The following is a 24,005-nucleotide window of genomic DNA, read 5'->3' as shown; positions in this document are numbered from 1 at the left end:
GAGAATGATACATGCAAAGTGATAAAGATTTATCTGTAATCTTTAGACATTAAGTAATGCAGAAATAGGAACTGATGCTTTGAATACTGACAATATCAAAGGATCTGCAACTGTTATGAGATTTTTATAGGCTGAGAAAGCACCCTCCTATTGCCACTCTCACCCTATATAAGATTACTCTGATCTCTGACTCAGTTTTCCAAAAAGCCCATCATGTTATCTTTCTTAGGAGTCTGGGCAGCTGTACATCCTTTGTTCACTCTCCTGTCAAGAAACCAAATAATTAAAAAATGACCATAAAGAAAATTCCATTTTCATTTCAAGGGTTAATACTCACTGAGTTGTGTGTGTTACACACAACCCACACCTATGTTTGCATTTATAGCTGTATTTGACGCACAGCTCAATACTGATGCTTATGATGATAGCTATCATTCCTCAAGGAGAGGTAAAATTATATTGAAAATATTGTTCTCAATGGCAGGGAACAAAGCATAATTCGGAATACTTTTCAAATATTAAGGAAATTTTAAAAACATGATTTGGATACAGTGATACAGGAAACTTATTTACCCAGAATGGCTGAATCCTAGATGACTCTAAATGAGGAGCTTTTTAAATGATATGAGCTACATAAATGCCCACATAAAGATATGACACGATTACAATGAAAGTATTCCACAATCAAGGCAAAAGCTTGCTAATAAAAGTTCTTGAAACACCCAGCACTCTTTTCTAGACACTGCCATCAAACCTCGGGGAACTAGGAGAGAACAAGACGTGTAAACTGATAAGGACTTGGGGGTTCTTATTACAGGCATGTGGATGTATGTATATGATGGACAGAAGAAAGTCCTTATTCACCCAAAGATGACCATGTTCTAATCCCTGGAAACTGACTATGTTACCTACGTGGTAAAAGGGACTTAGTATGTGTTAAGGATTTGAGAGACAGGGTGACTATCCTGGGTTATGTGGGTAGGCTAATATAATCTTAGGGGGCTTCTAAAATGGAGACAGGATTAGTGGGAAGTGTTATGATGGAAGCAAGGGGTCAGTGTGCTGTGAAGAAGGGACTGTGGCCTCTAGAAGGTGGAAAAGGCAAGGAAATGGAGCCCTTTCTGTGCCGCCCTGGTGTGTAATTCTTTACAATAGGAATAGGGAACAAATCACAAACACACACACTATATATATGTAATAGATGTATACATCTATATACATCTATTTAGCAGTTGCTTTAATGTTTTATCTAAAAGATATCTTAAAATGTAACTGTGCTATTTCTGTACTTCACAGAATCACTTCCCTTTAAAAATAATTTTAGAGTTAAAATTCTTTATATTGACTATTATATAAAAGAGTGCTATTAAGTAGTGAATTATCTAGCATAAGTCACTTTGGTACTCTGAATCTCTATGTCCTCAACAAAATGAGCAACTTCAGCTAGATTATTTCTAAGGCCCATTCTAGTTCCAAGATCCAAGAGTTATTTGTGGAAAGAATATATGGTTTGTAAATTAGTGGGACATGAGTTGCAATGTTACTTTGGACATATCGACTTAGGATCCCTGATACTCGATCTGTAAAATGGGGAAAACAATAGCCACAGTGGCAAAGAAGAGTGAAAAACACAGGAAGTTCTAATACCATGCCTGAGACCCAGCAGAATTTAAGTAGAGTTAGTCTTCTTTGCCTTCTCGCACATCTCCTTACTTTACAAGATTACTTCACAATGTTCAGTGTTCATATAACGATTTCCCCATTACTTGGATTATGTTATTTAATACCCTGCTTGCTCCAGGGTAGAGACAACATTCTATATATAGACAAAGAGGAGTTCTGTAAGGGGACAGAGATCATGTAGGCCTTGAGTATACAGAGAGAGAACGAAATATTTTAATAAAGTATTTCTTTTAAATTGACTTCACATAATTTAGAAAAATGTTTTAGAGTAAATAAACACCTGTAATCTGGAAGGCTAATGGTATTAAGATTTGTTTAAAAGTGAACATTTAAAAGAATATTTCAGCGATAACCTCTATTTTATACATAGTTTCCATATTTCAAAAATGTTTTGATTTGGAGATAAATGGCACTGTGATTTTACTGAGGAAGTATGAGATCAGTAAAACTGGTTATATGAACAAATTGTTAGTACAACATTTTAAAAATGTCAGTACTATCACCCTCCTTGAGATTTCAAGTACTCTTTTTTAAAAACTGAGTTTAGAGTACTTCACCAACAACCAACACATTCTAAGATTATTTTTAAAGTATTTGTGACAAAATAAAAACTGGAAAACCTTATTCTAAGTGAAGCACAATTCTTAAAAAACTTCTAAAAACCAGCAGAACAAAACAAAATCTCCACCAATTAAAAAAAAAGCAAACAAACCTGGAACTATACTTTGCCTTGAATAATTGGTGCAAAGCAGTTCAATTAAATACACTGAGAAGCCATATACAAAGATGACACCCATTCTGCACAGCCTGTTACATTTGACTGCAGGATATAGTTACTGTTTTAAAGGTTTTTTAATGTACTACTCCTATGTGAGTAGCACATTTCTCAGAATTTGGGAGCATCTTATTCAATTCCCAGGGCCCTTTGCTACCATGTAGCAACAGATTACTCTCAACTCCTGTAGGGGATGATATTTGGTATGACTTGATTAGGACCAATATTATTAGATTCCTTCTTATCTAATTCATAAAAGTTCAACTTATATAGAATGTTTCAGGAACATATCTCTATTGAATGAGATTCACTGTGGTTATTTTTCAGTGTGTGTGTAAAATGTTAATGTCTTTTATTATTAACCCATACACAATTACTTGTCTTCTGCTTTGTTGAAACAATAGGTCAGACAACACTTGCCACAATGTCTGTCAAAATGGCTGGTTACAAAAAAATCCAGCACTACATTCATTGAATGGGTACTTCCGATGAAGGTGACTGACTTTACCATTCTCATCCACCTTATAATATTTCAGCACAACCAGTTTAATCTTCTTTCTCTTATGTTTATTTTTCTTGGGAGTGGTGTAAGACTTTTTCCTTTCCTTAGCACCACCATGCAGTCTCAAAATAAAATGGAGAGTGGACACCTTTAGAAAGTTACCGTCAGAGAAATTCGTCCACCTTCCAGTTATTTGTCAACAAAGATCAATCATTGCTGGCTGATCAGGAGGAATCATCCCTTGTCCTGGTTCTCGGCCTTTATACTTTCTATTGTATCCAAGGGTTCAACTTTGAGAGTGAATAACATTCTTTCCCAGAAGATTTTTCATGAAACTCTGCACCGTGATAGCAGTTTTACTGCAGATGGCAGATCAGAAAGGCTGCATATATTCTTTTTTTTTTTTAATTAGAGACTTGTTCTTCCATTATATTTTATATTCCTATATCTCTTTACATGATTATATTGTCTCTTCTGATTTCTTCTACTGCCTTACATTTTAGAAGTGGTAGAGCTTATTGTAATGTTTGAGTGTGAGTTCATCCTCAGTGTAAATTATTTAGATTTCTATAGAAGTTCCATGTACCCTGGATTGTGAAGTGCTTCCTTTGCATTTGTTTCTTCATGGGCCTCAAAGAGAATATTAGTCTGAAATCAAATTATGTCATATATGCCAAAATTCAAGGCAATAAAATCATCCGCATCCAGGGCTAACTTACATTCAAGTATTTACAAAATTCCTTAAATTATAAATGATATCTCAATTACTTTATTTGGAACAATTGAATGAGGTTCAATTACCTTATCTGGTAAGGACACAGTAAGCTGGCAACCAACTCAATCAATGTTTTGCATGCATATAGAGGTTTTCTTTCACAATCAGTTTAAAAAAATAGGAAAATTTAAGCTCTAGGAAAACAACTTTATCATTTGAAAGCTTGGATTTTAATAGTCTTTTAAGGGTCATTAAAGTGACCTTTAAAACAATTAAGGAATTTTTAGAAATCCAGCTGTATGAATTTTCGACAAATGGGTTTTGTAGCTTGGACAAATTTTCCAGCAATGTGATCATATATGGATTAAAAAAATGCTGAATTCCAAATAACTGAGATAGAAATGAAGACTCTCTGACATCTAAACTTAAATATGTATACAAAATATTTCTTAAATATTTCCACTGTTTTACATCATTGAGCACATATACTACAGGTGCTCAATCAAAGCCGGGGAGTCTAACGAAACCATACCCTATATACTCCACATTGAACTGTGGAGCCTCACAAGGAGCCTCACTACCTTTTACCCCTCAAATCAGATGCTGGCACATGTGCTTTGGAACACTGAACTTAAGCCATTATGTGGGGCTGTGTTGATCCAACAACACTTATTTATTAATTAGTACTGCACAGAGGAGACATAATTTAACAGATGTCCAATGAACCTACATTTCTAAGACAAGATGATTCATTTCTGCTTTATAACTGCAAAAATGTCTTATACATAACGACAATTAATTATGAAGCCCAACAGCTGAGATACTTAATGGATTCCGTGTAAAGTGTATAATAAATGACTGGCCATATGATACTTGCTGTTAAATTAAAGGCAGTAACAAAAACATAAACATAAGGACAATGCCACCTTTTTGATTTTGTTTACATTTTTATGGGTCACACACTACAAAGGCAATTCTGTAAGATACAGCATATTTACAGACTTGCTAAATGTAAAATGGAAATAACACACCTTTATCCTTTGTGAAGAGGTAATAAATTTTATGATTGTAGACAAATGAAGTGGCAGTTATTTATTATAAGAGATTAATAATTCAATACACATACAAGACAATACAGTGTTCATAACTAGCTATACATGACAGTTTGATTTTTCATCTAGCCCACAACAGTGTAGAAGTAAGCTATATTTCAACACAATTTAAAATGAAACAATGACTAATTCTGTTAATGATACAGTAAATTAACAACAATTACAGACTTGGCCGAATGCCCATTCTCTTGGTGAGTGCTACATAACACACAAAAGAGACATTCTTTAAAAGTGGTGGAGTGTTCATAAATACCACAGTAGTCCCCAAACTCTGAATGTCTATGAGAGAGAGTAATGGTGCTGGGTCTCTATGCTTTCACTAGTAAGTTTAATAATACGGCATGTGTGTCGTGGTGGACTATTGGTGCTTGGTGGGGGGCATTGGATAATAACATACATCTAAAGAGTTGTGAACCTATACCTCTAAAGGATATGGTTTAGTTTATGATGTAAACCAACATTACCTCAATAAAAAATAATAGAAGTTAAAAATGTGGCATGTATATCATAGGAAGTTGTAATCCCACCCCCTTCTAGAATGCCAGGCACAATTCTAAATGATTTTCATTTATTATATAATTTAATCTTCACCATCACCCCGTGAATTAAGTATTGCTATACTTCATAATTTATGGATAAAGAAACTGACAGGTTCAGAGAAATTAAAATGTTCAGAGTTGAGGCAATTTCATTAGTAAGTAAGTAAAGCAAGCATGAAGAGGAAGAAGATAGGAAATAAATAAAAACAAACACACATGAAAACAATCTACATGCCCAAAGAGTTTTATGAAAAAGACAGAAAAAAGGAGGAGAATAAGGAAATTTATATGAATTCTAGATCCTAAAAGTTGGAACTCAGATGGAAATGTTAATGATTTAGGAAGATTAAGTATCTAATCTTTGTTAACTTAGATCTTAGTATTTAAAATGTTCTGTGGAGAACAGATCAATGAACTGACCTGATACTCTTATTATAGACTATAATTGATAGCTAACCAAGCAGTTTACTTGAAAAGTAAAATAAGATTGAAGTTTGATTGAAAGAATGAAGGATTGGGTGTTGGGTAATAAAGTAAGAAGCGGGGCTCTTATCCTATCATTTTTTGATCAGGCCAGTCAGTACCATGATGAAAGGGGGATTTTATTTTAGGAATTTATTTTTATTTCAGGAATTTATTACAGGATTGCTATACAATGCTTTTTAAAAAATTATATATATTTTACATTATTGTTCATTTTTTGACAATGTTTGCTTTCTTTTCTCAGGTGTAGTCCCCACAGAATTTCCACCATCAATTCACCAGGTACACCATCCCCACAGTGCCTCCTTGTACTCTTCCTGCCCTCATTCTGATCCCTCTCCCACCCTGCCCTCCGCCCCACAGAAAGTCTCTGGTTTATAGTTGGGTGTTTATTTTTGTTTTGTTTTGTTGTATTTTTTATTATTTTTTCCCTTATGCCTTATTTAGTTCCCCTGTATTCCTCCTATAAATGAAACCATCTGGTATTTTTCTTTTTCCTTCTGACTTGTTCCACTGAGCATAATTCCTTCTAGCCCCATCCATGTTGGTGCAAATGGCATTAGTTTATTTTTTTGATTGCTGAATAGTATTCCATTATGTACATATACCACTTATTCTTGACCCAGTCTATTTTGGGGCATTTGCATAGTTTCCAACTTTTACCTATTATAGTGTTGTAATAAATATAGAGGTACAGGTATTCTTTTGAGTCAATGTTTTTGTGTCCTTTGGGTAGATCCTTAGGAGTGGAATTGCTGGGTAATACGGTAGCTCCATTTTTAGTAGTCTGAAGAAACTCCATACGGCTTTTCATACTGGCTGGACCAGTTTGCACTCCTACCAGCAGTATACAATGCTTCTTTTTCACCTACTCCCTCACAGAATGAATCCTTTAAGGCTGATAACACACTAACTTATTCCTAATTTCACAAAATAGCTTTTATATGACCAACATTGTGGGAGTTTTTTTGCATATTGTCTGAATACTTAACGGCAGACACCAAGAGACAGTGAATATAGGTGAAATGGAAAAAAGAAGGGGGGAAATGGAGACAAGACAGGCAACTCGAGCCACAGTCTGAAGCAGGTATGGAGGAGAGATGAGGCACTATGGACAGGAAGAGAGAAATGGCTAAGAACATGGCCTTCATCATCCCTGAAACCCACTTAGTGAGATGATCAGAGAGGGACAGGAAGACAGTAAATATATAGAATAGCCCAAGATAAGCATTCTTAGTGATTCTTAGGATTGAGATATTCATATTAGGATGGATATGTTTCCCTTCTAATCAAAAAAAAAGAAAGAAAAAAGAAAAGGAAAAAAAGAAAGAGCAGCATAGGTTCTTGATATATCGATAACTGGGGGCCTCCCTGTTGGTGCAGCGGGTTGAGTGATGCACTGTGAAGCTGTCTGCAGTCTCTGCAGTGTGCGATTGATTCCTGGCCAGCCAGGGAGATACCCACATTGCACAGCAGACCTTTCCTGACTTGCCCGCTGCTCCCTCAATAGTATTTTCAGTCTGTTTGCCTGTTCTGCTCCCCACTCTATCTCTGGTGAATCCTCTCACCCTCCTGCACATCTGGCCTGTACCCTGGTTCTTGTATAAATAAATAAATGTTTAAAAAAAAAAAACTGAAGGGCCATCTCAACATACCTCTTTTTGCTTTTCTGGCAAATATTGAAGTATTACTTGTTAGTTTTATTGAAGGAATATATAATGTTCTGAGGGATGACTTAAATTTTGTTTTAATCTAATGATACTTGCATAGGTTTATTTTCTACTTAAATTTTATTTTTAACTAACAACGACGTGGATTTGTTTTCTTTTTTTAAAAAAAATCTATTTATTTATGCATATAAGAATTGGGCTGTAGATCAGAGATGCAGGCGATGAGAGGATTTGCCAGAGATAAAATGGGGAGCAGAACAGGAAGATCTACTGAAATACACTGCTAAAGGGAGCAGCCAGCAAGACAGGTTATCCTATGGGTCAGCTCCCTGGCCGGGGATTGAACTCAGGCCACAGCAGTGATAGAGTAATAATGCTGAGACTTAACCTCTAGGCCACCAGGGAGGCCCCAACATAGATTTGTTTTCTACGTAAAGTTTTATGCCTATTTCCTTTTATCTCAGGCAATCTCTTTCCTTCTCTTCTGCTGTCACTCTTCTATTCTTCATTTGTCCACAATCTATTCTCTGCTACCATCGACAATACTGCTCTGTTCTCTATTTCTATCTTTTTTTTTTTTTTTTAAAGATTTATTTATTTATTTATACAGGCACTGGGTACAGTCAGAAGCGCGGGAGGGTGAGAGAATTCACCAGAGCCAGAGCGGGGAGCAGAGCAGGCAGAAGGACCGAAGTACACTGCTGAGGGGAGCAGCGGGCGGCAGGAGAGGTCTGCACGCCATGTGGGACCCTCCTCCGGTGGCCGGGGAGCAGCCGGGGAGTGAACCGATGCCGCAGAGGCTTCAGGCAGCCTCGCAACCCAGTGTTCAACCGCTGTGCCAGCGGGGAGGCCCTATTTCTATCTTCTTGGTTATCTTACTTCACTAACATCTTAGTGCTTCTGAAGCCTATTATTTTGTACTTACCTTTTTTCCTTCAGTATTCTCTGTAAGACTACTGACTTAAAAACAAAACAAAACCAAAAAAAAAAACAAGTTAATTTTCTTTAAGTTTGTGTGGGAATGTACTGATAGAAACAAGAACAAAAAACGGAGTCAAGTAGTAATGATTCAGAATTCTATGAAAAAAATACACCCTCATTTTCTAATGTTCTATTCCTGCTGTCTGAATCTATGCCCAAAGAACATCTGAAAGAGTATCTCACATTAAAAAAAAAAAAAAAAAAAGCTTCTAAGCTACTTTTTCCCTCTTTCCCTATAATTTGCAACATTCAACTTTGTATACTGTAGACAATTGGCTCCTGCAGTACAACAACAAACATTACCTTTAAAAAGCAAATAACTCCTCAATTTGTGGCTTTTTAAAAAATAAATAGCATCAACTTCATTTTACAAAAATGTTCGATGTATAGACTTTAAAAATGAAGTTTTATAGTTAGGCTAGCAAAGAATATTTATAAAAGGAACAAATTTATATGAAATCTTTATAGGTGGGGAAGAGTAGAACATTAACATGTATTTATTCAATAAATACATAACTTGGAAAAATATGGACTATAATAGTTGAAAGGGGGCTATAAAAGCCATAATTAAAAATGACAACTGACTGAGAACTTGTAGTATTGTAACCATTAGGGTTACAGTGCCTGTGCCTTTTTTTTGAGCAGAAGGTGCAGTTAGCAAGTGACAAATGTGCTATTAAAATGTTGGTCGAGAGTAATTTTCAAAGTCTTGTGATTAATACATTAGTATAGATTATAATGGTCTCGCATAAATTGTAGAGTTAGAATTAAGAATATTTCATAAATCCTTCAAATTAGAAACTGATGAAATTCTAGAAGTATAATATATCATTGTATTGTATCTGCTTCAAATAAAGAGCATAAAGAATTTAAAATTTTGAGAGGTCTAGGTGAAATGATTGCTTCCCCCCCCGTAAGATTCATGTACTTTTATCCTGCCAGTATTAAAAGAACTGTATGAAAAAAATACACCCTCATTTTCTAATGTTCTATTCCTGCTGCCTGAATCTATGCCTAAAGAACATCTGACACAGTATCGTACATTAATAAAAAAAAAAAAAAAAAAAGCCTGTGCGAGTCAGTTTGCCATTTTTTTGGGTCAGAGTTAGTGATTGATAAATATATTGAAGGACAAAGAAATAAAACCTAATGTATCATTATAGTAAGGTGGTTATGTTGACCATCACAATGACAAGCTGTTTCAAATAGGTTTTACCTTCTTAGATATGGTAAAAGTAAAGATTCCTTACTTAAATATGCAGTTAAAATCTGTACCATTGTTTTATAATCACATACTGGGATATTTATGGTGTGGTTAGGTAAAAAGCAGTTCAGAAAGAAGCCATGAGGAAGAAGACACAAGAATAAATCTTACTTTTTACCCAAAATTCTAATTATTGTATTTTCACTGTTAAAAAACACTAACAGTTAAGACTTCAGTTTGTTACTGCAGTGGAAGAATAGTATTTTCTCAAGCACTGTTGATTATTAGAACATGTATCTGCTTACTTTATACCTAGCTTAGAGGAATTACAAGATACTTTTGGTTATAGATGCTGTTGGTATAAGATATTGCTGCTACAGAGTTATTAAGCTTCTCCTTTCTAGGGGCAACTGAGGAAGGAAAAATATTGCATCTCCACTTCACAATATGTTTTACAGATATGGTACACTGTGAAAATGCAATTTCATTGAAATAAGCTCACAAACTGAAGGTTTATGTACTACTTTAAGATGTCTTTGAGTATTTTTGTAAGCAAACAACACTATTGCTCAATATGTGTATGTAATAAACATGCATATTCTAAAACTTTGCCTATACTTGTTGCTTTTTATAATTATTTGAGGAAAAAAGTTGCTCTTAAAGCTTGGTCTTGTGGTAATGGATCAATATATTAGCATTCACTACATTAAAATTTTCTCTGAATGCTCACCTGCACTTCAGCTTTCAAAGAATTCATTTCAACATCAATACCTTTTTATGGAGAATAATGATATAAAGAAGTATACTTCTGAGGCCCTCCCTGATGGCACAGCTATTAAAAGTCTCAGCGCCGTCAAGCTATCAGTAGCCACTGCAGCATGAGTTCGATTCCCGGCCAGGAAGCCACCTACATGGCGCAGCAGAACTCTTCTGTCTAGCCTGCTGCTCTCCTCAGCAGTGTATTTCAGTAGATTTGCCTGTTTTGCTCCCTACTCTGTCTCTGGTGAATCCTCTCACCCCCCGACACCTCTGGCCTATACCTCAGTTCTTGTGTGCATAAATAAAAAAAAAGCGTACTTTTGAGAAATATTAAATGGTTACTTTTTAAATTACTGGTGTTTTTCATTAATAACTTATTACAAATTCCAATTTTCTTCTCTCCTTTTCACGGTGAGTATGTGGTGTTTGAAAAACAGTTGCATTAACCTAATCCTCAAAACAGTGACCATTTCTAACAGAAAGCTTGCATTTGCTTTAAAACACTTTATTCTGCACCTTGATAAACCTATATTCTCTCTCCACCCTATTAAATTCTATCATCTCTCATAGACCAGCTAAATATTTCCTTTAGGAATTCTTCCCTGCTATTCCCAGATAGACCAGTAAGATGATTCCAAAATGTTGGTTATTTATATATGTGCCTTAATGAGAAAAAACTTTCTAGCTCATTATATTTTACACTACTTTTCAACTCTTTATTAAAAAATTCAAACTTACAATGAACAGACTCATTGTTACTGCTGAGATATTTCTGTATTTTCAAAGTATTTCTAAATATATTGCTCAAAATGCCTCTCTCAAGTTTCACTATGCTTAGGGCATGATTTCTAGAACATGCTTGCTTTTTCCATACTTCAAACTTCTGCCATCCTGCATCCTGATAACTGTGTATTTTCCTTACCTACAGAATGTTAACTATTTTTCATGAAACTTTCCCTGCCATTCCAATCAAGGTACTCAATACCTTTTCTGTGCTGCTGTTACAGTTAAACTTACAGTGTGTACATGTGTTTCTTCCTTTCTACGACTTAGACGAAAGGCTTTTTTCTTTGTATTACTGATACTATCACACATCTAATAGGGCTTGGATATAGATCTCTAGGGTCGATAAATAAATGCTAATTCTGTGTAAGAAACCTATAACCATCATACGGTGAGTTATTTCTCATCCAATTAGGGATAGGAGTGCAAGTGAAAAATAAAAGGGGAAAGATCTTTTCTCTGAATGTATTTTACAGATTTTTGGTATCTGATTTGTATTTAAGGTTTAATTTAGATACTTTAGGATGTCTGACCTTAGGATATGTTTGATATGTCCAGTGGTTCTTGATATTGGCTAGAGTCACCTACTTTGATTAGTTACCAAATCCCTATAGGTCCCAAACATGTGCTCAAATATGACTCAACTCACTTGTTAGCATTTATGTAAATAAATAAAACGTAGGGAGGTGAGAATTCTTTTCTGAGATGATGCCTCATATATCATGAATTTTATTCTTTTCAAAGTAATCAATTAACATATTAATGATCCAAGATGGTAGTTATTGTTGCCTACAGTCTACACAGGTCTGTACCAGGTTGTAGGGAAGATACAAAAGCATAAATACTCTGGCTCTAAAGAATGTTTGCTGCCAATTATAAAGACAAAAGCCCATGGTTTAGGACAAAGGAACATAATGAATAAATTTCCATTTATTTAACATTCAACATCATCACTGGCATGTCTATCCCCTCACTGGTCTACAAGTTTGATGATGACCAGTGCCGGATCTCCTTTCTTCCAGGGTGGTTAGTCTGTCTTACCTTTACCTTTTAATTGTCTTAAAATCCTGCCAGTAAAATCATTTCAGGGTTTAGACAGCTCCAGAAATAAGTTTTACAAAGGGAAAAAAAGTTTATAGAAAATAAGGCTTTTTCAAGAAAAGTGTGGCAAGTTAAGGAAAAGAATCATTGCTTGGAGTAGATAAGAGTGAAATGTTAACAGATGGCATAGAAAATGTACAGTTTTTCAAACCCTATTAAATTATATTAAATCACATTTCTTTTGTTAACAAGGAGAATGATATCACTTTAAGCAAAGCTCTAGAAAGGATTACTAAGCAGATAAAGTTAGTACTTTAAAAATGATGTAGTGATGAATGGGATAAAACAAAGTGTGCTATGGTTTATCCACTTCCTTTTCAATATAGTTATAAAATTATAGACTAGGTGAATAAAGCAGATATAGTGCGCTTGAACTCTAGCATGTTTTATGACGAGCTCTTGAAAAGTTTTTCAGAAAAATTACCGAGTCATAGATTGAGGGTCACAGGTAGATTCAGCTTGCTATTCTGGTGCTGTGCCAACCAGCTTTACCACTGAGGTGACCCACTAACAACTTCCTCCTTTGTTTACACTAACAACTTCTTCTTTTTGTAGTCAAATCTATACATAATGAAAAGTCTTTAGAAGCCTTCTTCCTTTATTACTGTCAATGGCAATCAATGCTGTAGTGCCAAAATAAATGCAGTAGCCTAGCAACCAATAAATTAGATTTTTATGTATGGGGAAGGTATTTACGACTGAAGGAATTATAAACAGTAAGATTCAAAAGCAAATTGGGTTGTTGCAAAATCACTTTGGGTGCATCCGTGTGGGCAAGAGAGAGAATTCCAGGCTGGATAACCCAGTTTAACAGATGTGGATTAGTTTAATAAGCAAATTTTAGCAGATTCTGCTGAGTGACAAAATCAATAAAGAAGTTCTCTACTGGGATGATTTGCTATTAGTCTTGTCTTATTCACATTTTACCAATGACTTAAACAGAGACATAAAGGTATGTTTATAAAAGCTATGGATAACAGACAGCTGGATAGAAAGCTAAAACACAAAATGAAGAATGTAAACATGTTAAGCTACATGTTAAAACATACAATATAAATTTAACAGGGGAAAAAAAAGACCTACATTGAGGTTAAGAGCAGTAATTTTCATAAGATGGAGGAGACCTGGCTTAAGCGTAATGATATAGGGATTTTTTTTCAAATTTTATTTATTTTTTTTAATTTAAATTTTATTTTTTATATTCCCCATACAATTACAACCCCCTTATTTTGACCCCAAGCCCTCCTTTCCCCGCCCCCCAACCCCCATAGAGTGTCTCTGGTTCATAGTTATTTGTTGATTTTGATATTTTCTTTCTTATACTTATTCTTTTTCCTGGTCCCTTGTTTAAGTTTTCTAGATTCCTGCTATGAGTGAGACCATCCGGTATTTTTCTTTTTCTTTCTGGCTCATTTCGCTGAGCATGATCCCTTCCAGCTCCATCCACGTTGCTGCAAACTGCATGTGTTTATCTTTTTTGAATACTGAGTAATATTCCATGGTGTATATGTACCACATCTTCTTGATCCAGTCATCTATTTTTGGGCATTTGGGTTGTTTCCAAAGCTTAGCTATTGTAAATAGTGCTGCTATAAACATAGGGGTGCAGGTGCTCTTTGGAATTGATGTTTCAGTGTCCTTTGGGTGAATACCTAAGAGTGGAATTGCTGGATCATATGGAAGCTCTGTTTAGTAGGTCCAGAAATCTCCACACAGCTCTCCATAGTGGTTGGACCAGTTTGCACTCCCACCAATAGTGCAGGAGAGTTCCTTTTTCTCCACAACCTCGCCAACATTTGTTGTTGCTAGTTTTTTAATATGTGCCATTCTCACTGGTGTAAGATGGTATCTCATTGTAGTTTTGATTTGCATTTCCCTGATTACAAGTGATGTTGAACATTTTTTCATATGGATGAAAGAAATTTAAATCCCTGTAATTGGGGAATGACAGTCTAGGACTGGATTTGCATTACAGTTCTGCTATCTACTCTCTATCTATGCCACTTAACACCATGGGAATAAGTTTTCTGAGCTATGACATAGGTGGGATAATCAATATCTTCTTTATGGCAAAGCTGTATGGCTTATGAATTCCAAACTGTCAGACATTGTTCTAAGAATACAGGAGTGACATCAAAATACATAGTCTCTGTGCTCATGGCACTAACATTTTAACTGGAAAAAGGGAACAAACACATCAACGAAAAAATATATAATGCAGGAGGGAAAATGGCTATGGAGAAGGTCAGTATGGTGGTGGCAGTGGGGTTGCTCATGGAGAGCACAGGGTGGATGGAGTTGTGACACAAGAGCCTCTCTGAAAAAGGGGCATTTGAATGAACATCTAAAGGGAGAAATGGAGTGAGCCATGTGAATTCTGGGGGGAAGACAACTGCAGGCAGAAGGAATAGCAAACACAAAGGCTCTGTGGAAGAGGTATGCTTCTAGAAGATTTTGTGTGCTTTTATTCAGTGAGCTGGGAATCACTGCAGGGTTTTATGTAAATAATTGACAAATCTTACATTACGAAGAATCATTTGGCATATCACTACTGTTTTTTAAAGATCTTTTTTTTTATGATTTTTTTCTTTTTTTTTTTTATAGAGGCATGCTTTTATTTTATTTTATTTTACTTGTTTGTTTGTTTGTTTTATACATGCACTGGGTACAGTCAGAAGCGCGAGAGGGCGAGAGAATTCACCAGAGCCAGAGCGGGGAGCAGAGCAGGCAGAAGGACCGAAGTACACTGCTGAGGGGAGCAGCGGGCGGCAGGAGAGGTCTGTGCGCCATGTGGGACCCTCCTGTGGTGGCCGGGGAGCAGCCGGGGATCGAACCGGCGCCGCAGAGGTCACGGGCAGCTTCGCAACCCAGCGCTCAACCGCTGCGCCACCGGGGAGGCCCTCACTACTGTTTTTAATGGCAACCAGAATGATGAATCCTTTCCAGGTTTCAATTTACTTTGCCCAGATCCATGAAAGGAATCACTATCTATGGTAACTATAGCCTTACAAAATGTATTTCTTAAATAAAAAGATTTAAGTCAAAATTATTTCTTGATCCAGAGGTGCAGAATGGAAGTTGTGTTAGCAAGAATGAAAACAAATTCATCTCCTTGTACATCTCCATCAGAGCTTTTGGAAAATGAGGTGCACTGTCAATGAGCTGTCATGTTTTAAAATGAGTTCTTTTTTTTCTGAATAGGTATCAATAGTGGGCTTAAAATATTCAGTAAACCATGTTGTAAACAAATATGCTGTCATCCAGGTTTCGTTGTTCCATTTATAGAGCACAGGCAGAATAGATTTAGCATGATTCTTATGGGACTGACATTTCTGGGATGATAAATGAGCAAAAGTTTCAAGGAAAAGTCACCAGCGGCATTATCCCATAACAAGAGTCATTAATAGCCTGTCCTTTGAAGTTTTGAACCTTTCTAGCTATGAAAGTCCTAGATGGCATCTTCAACTAATAGAAGGTTGTTTCATCTACATTGAAAACCTGTTGTTAATGTCACCACCTTCATCAATGATCTTGGCTAGATCTTCCAGATAACGTGCTGAGCTTCTACATTATCACTTGCTGCTTCACCTCGCACTTTTATATTATGGAGATGGCTTCTTTCTGTAAACAACCTCATGAAACAACCTCTGCTAGCTTTAATTAAACTCTTTCTGACGCTTCCTACTCTCTCTCATCCTTCACAGAATGTGAAGAGCATCACTGTCTTCTAGATTAGGCTTCGATTTAAGGAATGTTGTGGCTGATTTGATTTTCTAAGTAGACCACCAAAACCCTCTCCATATCAGCAATAGGACTGTTTTGCTTTCATATCATTTGTGTGTTCACTGAACTAACACTTTTAAATTTTTCCAAGAGCTTTTCTTTTGCATTTACCACTGAATTGTTTGGTACAAAAGGTCCAGCTTTTAACTTATTTTGACTGTCAACATGCCTTCCTTACTAAACTTAATAATTTCTAGCTTTTTATTTCAAGTGAGAGATGTGTAACTCTTCCAATTCACTTGAACACTTTGAGGCCAACTGTAAGGTTATTCATTGGGCTAATTTCAATATTGTGTCTCAGGGAATAGAGAGACTAGAAAAGGGGGAGAGAGACTGGGGAATGGCCCCATCTGAAGTGCAGTCAGAACACAGCATTTATCAACTAAGCTTGCTGTCTTGTATGGCATGGTTTGTAGTGCCCATAAATAATTACAATAGTAACATGGAAGACAATGATCACAGATCACTGTGACAAACAAACAACAGCCATAATAAAAAAGGCTGAAATATTCTGAAGATTACTGAATGTGACACAGAGACATGAAATGAATATATGTTCTTGACAAAAACCCTCTGATATACTTGCTGGATACAGGGTTGCTACAAACCTTCTATATGTAAACAATGCAGTATTTGCGAGCTGTAATAAATGAGTTATTCATGTATGTTATTACTCTTTGAGACACGTAACATTAGACACAAGGTTCACAAGATTTTCAAAAAGAAAAAAACAAAACATAGGAATACAATATATTCTCTTACTTTCTTCTGAAATTTTTAAACACAACTGTCTGTTTTATTTCATTTGGGCTTTTAAGAAAAACACTTTCCTGTTATTCATAAAATAAGAATTAGACAACAGTATACACAAAAAATATTCCACATCTCATTGGCAGTGAAATAAATACCAGTTCAAGTAACCATGAGATACCACTTTTCATCTCTCTGACTGGCAGAGATTAAATACGATTAGGGGACAATGTAGGGAAACACTATATTATCCTATATTGATGGTCATGATATAAATTGATACAATTTTTCTGGAGGGCATTTTGTCAACCTTTATCAAAACTTCACAAATGTGTGTAAACCCACTTATCCATATGTTCCAGGACAACAAATTTAGGCTCAACAAATAATTACAAGGTTCACAAAACATGTAATTATAAGGATGTTCTACATGTCATTGATTATAACAGAAAATTTGGCAAGAGTTTAAATTAAGATGTCCAGTCACGGGAAATTAAATTTGGCATACTTATACAATGAAATACTAGGTAGTCTCTCTAATTGTAATGTAGTTACATATTTGTTGAAGTTGGAAATATAGTGTTGGGTGAAAACACGATGTTAGGTTTAAAAGTAGTATGCATACAAACATATTAATACACATTTTCAGAGAACAAAAATCTCAAGAGACATAGAAAAAGTCATGAAAAAGTAATGTTGGGATTAGGATTATAGAAAATTAAAATTTTTTTCTTTGGCTTATCTGCAATTATTTTTTGTTTGTAACAAACACGTAACTGCAAAATTAAAAACATTAAATATTTACACATTAGACTTAAAATTAAAAAGTATGAAAGAAATATCTTTAATGAGTAAGAAAATGTCATCCCTAATAAGACATAAAGCAATTTCTACTTCACAAATAATATAATTCAGTTATTTGAATTATAACATTTGTTTGTCTACACTCCAAAATAAATACAGCATTAAAAAATTGGGGGTACACATCAGCAATTAAAATTATGTGTTTCTTTTTTGGCCATAGTGAATTATTCCTAGATAAAAACACTCATTGTAAAAAGATGTTTTCCCAGAGTAGTAATATTATCATTGTGATTAATTACTCAACTAAAGATTTGCTATCAAATAACTTCAACTTTTGAAATGAATTACTTCAAACACTTTGAAACAGTAAAATTATGTTGTGGCTTAAATTTGGCATACTTACACTAAAACATGCAGTAACTAGTACTTGAAAGTACAACTAGTACTTGACATATTTAAAACTAGTATACCAAGTTTAATGAAGATTATATACTTAATTAATGGTTTTCCTTCCTTATTAAAATTTATGTGAATTCCGGAAGAAATTATAACTGGTGTCTGATTTTAAAAATTTAGTTACTGGCGCGTGAGATGTTCAAACTGATAAAGCCCTATTCCTCCCAGAAGTTCCTGTGGCAATAAGAGGCATCCAAATCATGGTACTGTCTTTTAAGTGATACATTGAACACAATAGCATTAAAAAGTCCTCACCAAGGATTTTAAATATGAGTCTGGGAAAAGTGATTCAACAGATCCAATCATGCTATAGACTATTTTTATTTCATGGATATATGATTATCATTAATAGTCAAATTTATTTGTGAGCCTCTGTTTTCACCATTATTTCTCTTCAACAGCTAGTGCTACCCGATTCATTTTTTCATAGTATTGGGAAATATTGCATGAATCAAAATGTGTGGCAGAGGGATTTGGAAAAAGAACAAAAGGATAAGGGCAAGAGAGAAAAAAAGCCAGACTTAACCCCAAATACAGACAATTTAGAGTAATAGGAAAGTAGGAGGCTTGGGAATGGAACTTCAAAACTACTACTAATAAAAGTATTTTTTTTAGTTACCACCTTTCAAGACAAACTTTCCTGCCTTAGGGTAATACAGCTATCTACAAAATCTGATTTATAAAACTGAAAAATTAGGTAGTGATAATTTGCTTTGAAAAACTTCCTATTGGTTTCTATTACATGTGCATGTGCATTTAAATTGTGATTTGAGTTATCAAAGTTTGATTTTTCTTTGTCCTATGAGATTGTCTAATGAAATTCATTCAGTCAGAGAATTTAATTTTTTTTTTGGTTACATTCAGCTTGTTCTTGAACACTCCCAACAAAGGGAAGCCCAGTATATCAGAAGTAGAACTATTCAAAAGCAGCATGTCCAACTGTAGGTCAGATTTTCCTCATATAGAATTGCAATTTACTTCTCTGTAACTGACACCCTTCTGCTTCTATTTTTGTCCTATCCAACCATCCAGGACAAAATCTAGTCCCAACTCAGACCACAGTTCCTGAAGACAGATAGCCCGTTCTTCCCATGTCCTATTTTAATAATAAACATCTCCAGGGTGACTGCATATAATTTAATGGGCAGTACATGGTCCCTGGAATGACCATTCAGTAGAGCCTTGGTTGCATGTTATTAGAAAAGCCCTCTAAGCTTCACCTGTGCTTCCTGATCTATGGATGCGAACACTCTGACTTTATGTAGGTGTTTTGGAGAATAAATGAACTGGTATAGCTGATGCCCACTATAGTGTTTTGAGCCTTGTTTTATCATTCTTGATAAAACAAGGAGCGTGGAAGTGAATCCAGCACTCCAGAGACAGTGTGACTGGTTCAGAGTTTTGAATCTTAAAAATGTCTCTTTTAAGACTTCAAGAACCACAGGCTCCCACAGAATTGGGGCCCACGTGAAGTCCCCAAATTTAACTGATATGAAAATAAAGCAAGGCATTCTTTGCTGTTGTGTCATGTTTTTTTTAGAACCTCAAATTACATATTTTGTTGTATTAAATTCTGTCTTGTAGCCTTCTCTTCAAACTTTATTTAATGTGTACATTTCTCTCATGCAGAACTTGGATAAGCCCCACATTTTCTGACTTGTATAATTCACAGAAGAGATTACATCAGACTTACAAGTAGCACAACTACCTGATCTGAGCTTCCCTACTCTGTACTTCATTTACTGAAAAGGCTGTCAGAGAAGGGCCACGCATTACTGGCAGTGCAACAGGGCTGGTTCAAAGTAGTATTGGAAGACATATGGTTCCCATCCAGTTAAGGAATTAGATACACTAAATAAGAATTAGATACACTATGGTTTTGTACTGAAAAACCTATGCAATGCAGTCCTGTCAGCTTGGAAAAATGTACTATGTACTGTAGTAAGGAACAAGGGCTTTGGAGTCAGCCTTCCAGAGTTCTAATCCTGATACTGCTATTTGCTTGCTGCATAATATTATTTAGTTTATCTGAGCCTTCGTATCCTTTTTGGTAAAATAAGGATAATTATTACCTTTTGTTTTGATATGAAAACAATATTCAAGTATCCATGGAAAGGAAAGAACAGAGGGTGGTGGAGAGAGGGAACAGAGGGAAGGTGGAAGAGAGGAATGCAGAAAGTCATGGTGAAGTCTGGCCTTATTTTTGTTCTTTAAAATAGTTAACCGACACCTATAATTCAAATAAGTTTTACTGCTCTCTGCACTGAGAGGTTAAATTGGTTCAAATGAGACTTCTTTCTTGGTGGCCAATGTACAGTCAGTATTCTCGGGGCTCTTCCTTTTCAAAGTGGAGATCAAATTTAAACTTGTCAAATGGCAGGCTTACAGGTAGTACAAAGGAATGTAAAGAATTCTTAATGAATATAACTTGGTTTAAGTAAGTGAAAATTCTCCCACTTTTTTTTTTTAGAAGCATGTTATTTATTTATTTATTTGTTTGTTTTGTTTATACATGCACTGGGTACAGTCAGAAGCACGGGAGGGTGAGAGAATCCACCGGGAGGGTGAGAGAATCCACCAGAGCCAGAGTGGGGAGCAGAGCAGGCAGAAGGACCGAAGTACACTGCTGAGGGGAGCAGCGGGCGGCAGGAGAGGTCTGCGCGGCATGTGGGACCCTCCTCTGGTGGCCGGGGAGCAGCCGGGGATCGAACCGGTGCTGCACAGGCTGCGGGCAGCTTCGCAACGCAGCGCTCAACCGCTGCGCCACCGGGGAGGCCCCTCCCACGTTTTGATTATACTGTACTTTTGTACTTTCTTTAGTCATTCATATATAATTTTTGTATTAATGGGCCATTTTAAATATTTCTTCCCTGATTTTTCTTGGCATGACTGTTAAGTCTCTGTGGCTAACACTGTGTTCTAGAGCATGTGGACTTCATGTGAGCAGCTGAGTGGTGGAGGCATGAAAACTTGAATTCTCATAGCTGGTCTTACCTTTGTAAGGCTCCCTCCATCTTTACTCTGTCTCCTGGGCTTGGTTCTCACTCCAGTTTTGGGTCATGGTTTGTATTCTAACTTGAGGGCTAGAAATGGCTAACCTCATCCCCCTGCTTCTACCCAAAACATGCTGTTTTATGTTACATTAAAACATATACTAGAGAAAGGAGACAGAAATGATGAGGGAAAAAGGCAATGAATATGAATAAAGGGGTAAGGTTGGAGAAGAATGACCTATAATTTTTACATTCTACTCCCTTTTATAAACAATCATCCCTGGGAAGTTGTCTAACAGAAAAGACATCCACTCCTACATATCACTCCTACACATATATATATATATTTGGAAGTATGTATAGATACACACACACACACACACACACACACACACACACACATACACAAAAATGCATATTGATGAAAACTTCATACTGACCTTAGGGGGTTTAAATGGATAGTCTGGTGAAAAGGTAATGTCAAGGAAGAACACCCCTCCTTCATAGACAGATCCTGGGGGTCCCAATATAGTTGACCTCCACTCATAAATGTTGTCTCCTTTGGGTCCAGCACTGAAATGAGACAAACAAAACATGCTTAGACATTAAGAACATAAGGTTCATGGAGACCAGCAATTGTTTATCATATGTAGACTCAGCTCAAGTATCATATCACATGTGAATCTTCTTTACTCTCTCAATCCAAAGACTTTCTGCCCACTACTTCCTATACATCAAGACTAATGAGGACTAAAAAGATAAGATGTATCATTTCATTCTATATCTGTTTTAGAATTGTTTACTTTTTCTTTCTTACACAGGACATAAGTTCCTTGAAAAATACACTTTGACTTGTTCTTAATGCCTAGTAAAAGTTTGCTGGATGAAGGATTAATAGCACAGCAAGTTAAGTTGCATGGCTACTAGCAACAAACATATGTCCTCTCTTGTTTCGGAGAAATTTACTGAGGAAAATAAGGTCCACACGAGTCAACTGAATTTTATTAATTCTCTCAGGGAGCAGGAAGGGAAAAATGACATAACTTTATTTTCTTGTGCTTTTTTTCCTTTTACATCAAGCTAGTACCTTCATGTAAAAGCCAGAAATTCTTTTCACACTATGTAGCAAAGTGGGCAACCCTATTAAGGTTGTTGGGAAGGATTGTGTTGTCAATAAAGATTTAGCTTCTAAAGGACCCTTTTATTTTGAGATCAGTTTTTATCTAAAAAAAAAAAAATCAATGCTGAGCAGTGTATCAGAAAAGTATGCAACTTAACAAAGCTGGAATTATTCTGGGACTGTAAGGATAGTTTAATAGAAAATTATTAATGTAATTCATTTCACTACAGATTAAAAAAATCATCTCAACAGGTACTGAAAAAGCACTCAATGGGTTTAATAGCTATTCATGATAAAAACTCTTAGCAAAATTGGAAACTTAACCTGATTAAGGGCATCCACCAGAAACCTCACAGCAACTAATAGACTCAATGGAAAAAACATTAAAAGCACAGCCTTTAAATTGAAGTACATGATAAGGATGCCCACTATCTTCAAATCTAACCATCACTGTACTAAAGATCATAGTCATCAAAGCACGAAGGATATAAGTAAAAACAAAGATATACTGATTGAGATGGGAGAAATAAACTGGGAAGATCTATAGTATGCAAGCAGAAAACAATCTAAAAGTACATACGATGTAGCAAACTCAAAAAAGTTTAGGAAAGTGGGGATGTAAGATCAATATTCAAAAATCAACTACATTTCAATACATCAACACTAGAAAAAGTATTTTAAAATCTTTCACAGTAATATTAAAATGTAAGAACTTATAAACAAGTTTATGAAAATATATGTAAAATTTTTAGAGAAAAGCTATAAAATTTATTGAAGTATACTCAAGAGAATTAAAGAGAGACACCAAGTTTATGGGTCAGGAGACCCAGCAGCCTAAAGATTTTCACCAAATCCATCAAATGAAATCTAATCAAACATTTAACAGTTGTTGCTGTGTTTTTTTTTTTAAATAAAACTTGACAAGTTGATTCTAAAATGTTTGTGGAAGAGCAAAGAATCACCTAAAACCTTTCCACAAATACGTGGAAATCTGGTTATGTCAGAATTGTAAGGCAAATCACAAGTTGAGAAAAGATACTTGGATCATACAAAACTGACCAAATTCTAGTGCCTAGAGTATACAAATTCCTGTGAGTGAATAAGAAAATGACCAACGATTCATTAGAAAAGAGTCATTTTCAAAAAGAGGAAACATGAATAGCCAGTTATAGTACGAAAAATGTTCAATCTCATTAAAATCAAAGAAAGGAAATAAAATTACAATTCACTATTTCACAAATTATATATGCAAAATTAAATGCTGACAAAACCAAGGTTTAATGAGGAAATGGATAAAAACAACTACTGCTGATGACTATTTTCAATTGATTTGGATAAGAATGTTAAATTGAATATATATAAATATCCTTATATTACAACACAGCAACTCCACTCCTAGGTATAGGCACACCTGAGAACTATCACCAGTTGTTTCCAGACCACCACAATAAAGCAAGTATTGCAACTAAGGGAGGCATATGAATGTTTTGTTTTCTAATTCATATGAAATTTTCATTACAGTATATTATAATTTATAATGTTTGCAAGATGTCTAAAGAAGTACATCTTAATTGAAAATAATTTATTTCAAAAAAAAAAATCTCAGCTGTTGGAAACATGGCACCCAAAGGAGACTTGTTCAATGCAGGGTTACCACAGTCAATTTTTAAAAAGCGTAATATCTTCAAAGTGCAATAAAATGAGGTGTGTCTGCATTTACTACAAAGAAATTTTTATGTCTGTATAAGAATGTCCACAGAAGTACTATTTGTAATAGTAAAATCAGAAACAG

General features: G+C 35.4%; 1 protein-coding gene and 1 pseudogene across 2 annotated transcripts in view; both read right to left on the bottom strand.

Moving 5' to 3' along the window:
* Positions 1-24,005, bottom strand: part of UBE2E2 (ubiquitin conjugating enzyme E2 E2) — a 296,676-nt gene that overhangs the window by 47,684 nt on the left and 224,987 nt on the right. For both annotated transcript variants that reach the window (XM_054692116.1, XM_054692154.1), the window contains exon 4: positions 21,534-21,666. In XM_054692116.1, the coding sequence (XP_054548091.1) occupies positions 21,534-21,666 (133 nt within the window). The remainder of the gene's footprint in view (positions 1-21,533; positions 21,667-24,005) is intronic.
* Positions 2,530-21,114, bottom strand: LOC119237446 (ubiquitin-40S ribosomal protein S27a-like; annotated as a pseudogene).

Source organism: Talpa occidentalis, unplaced genomic scaffold (genome assembly GCF_014898055.3).
Source record: "Talpa occidentalis isolate TD23 unplaced genomic scaffold, MPIMG_talOcc4v2.1 talOcc4.10, whole genome shotgun sequence".
NCBI classification, from domain to species: Eukaryota; Metazoa; Chordata; class Mammalia; order Eulipotyphla; family Talpidae; genus Talpa; species Talpa occidentalis.
This window is presented reverse-complemented; position numbering and strand designations above follow the sequence as displayed.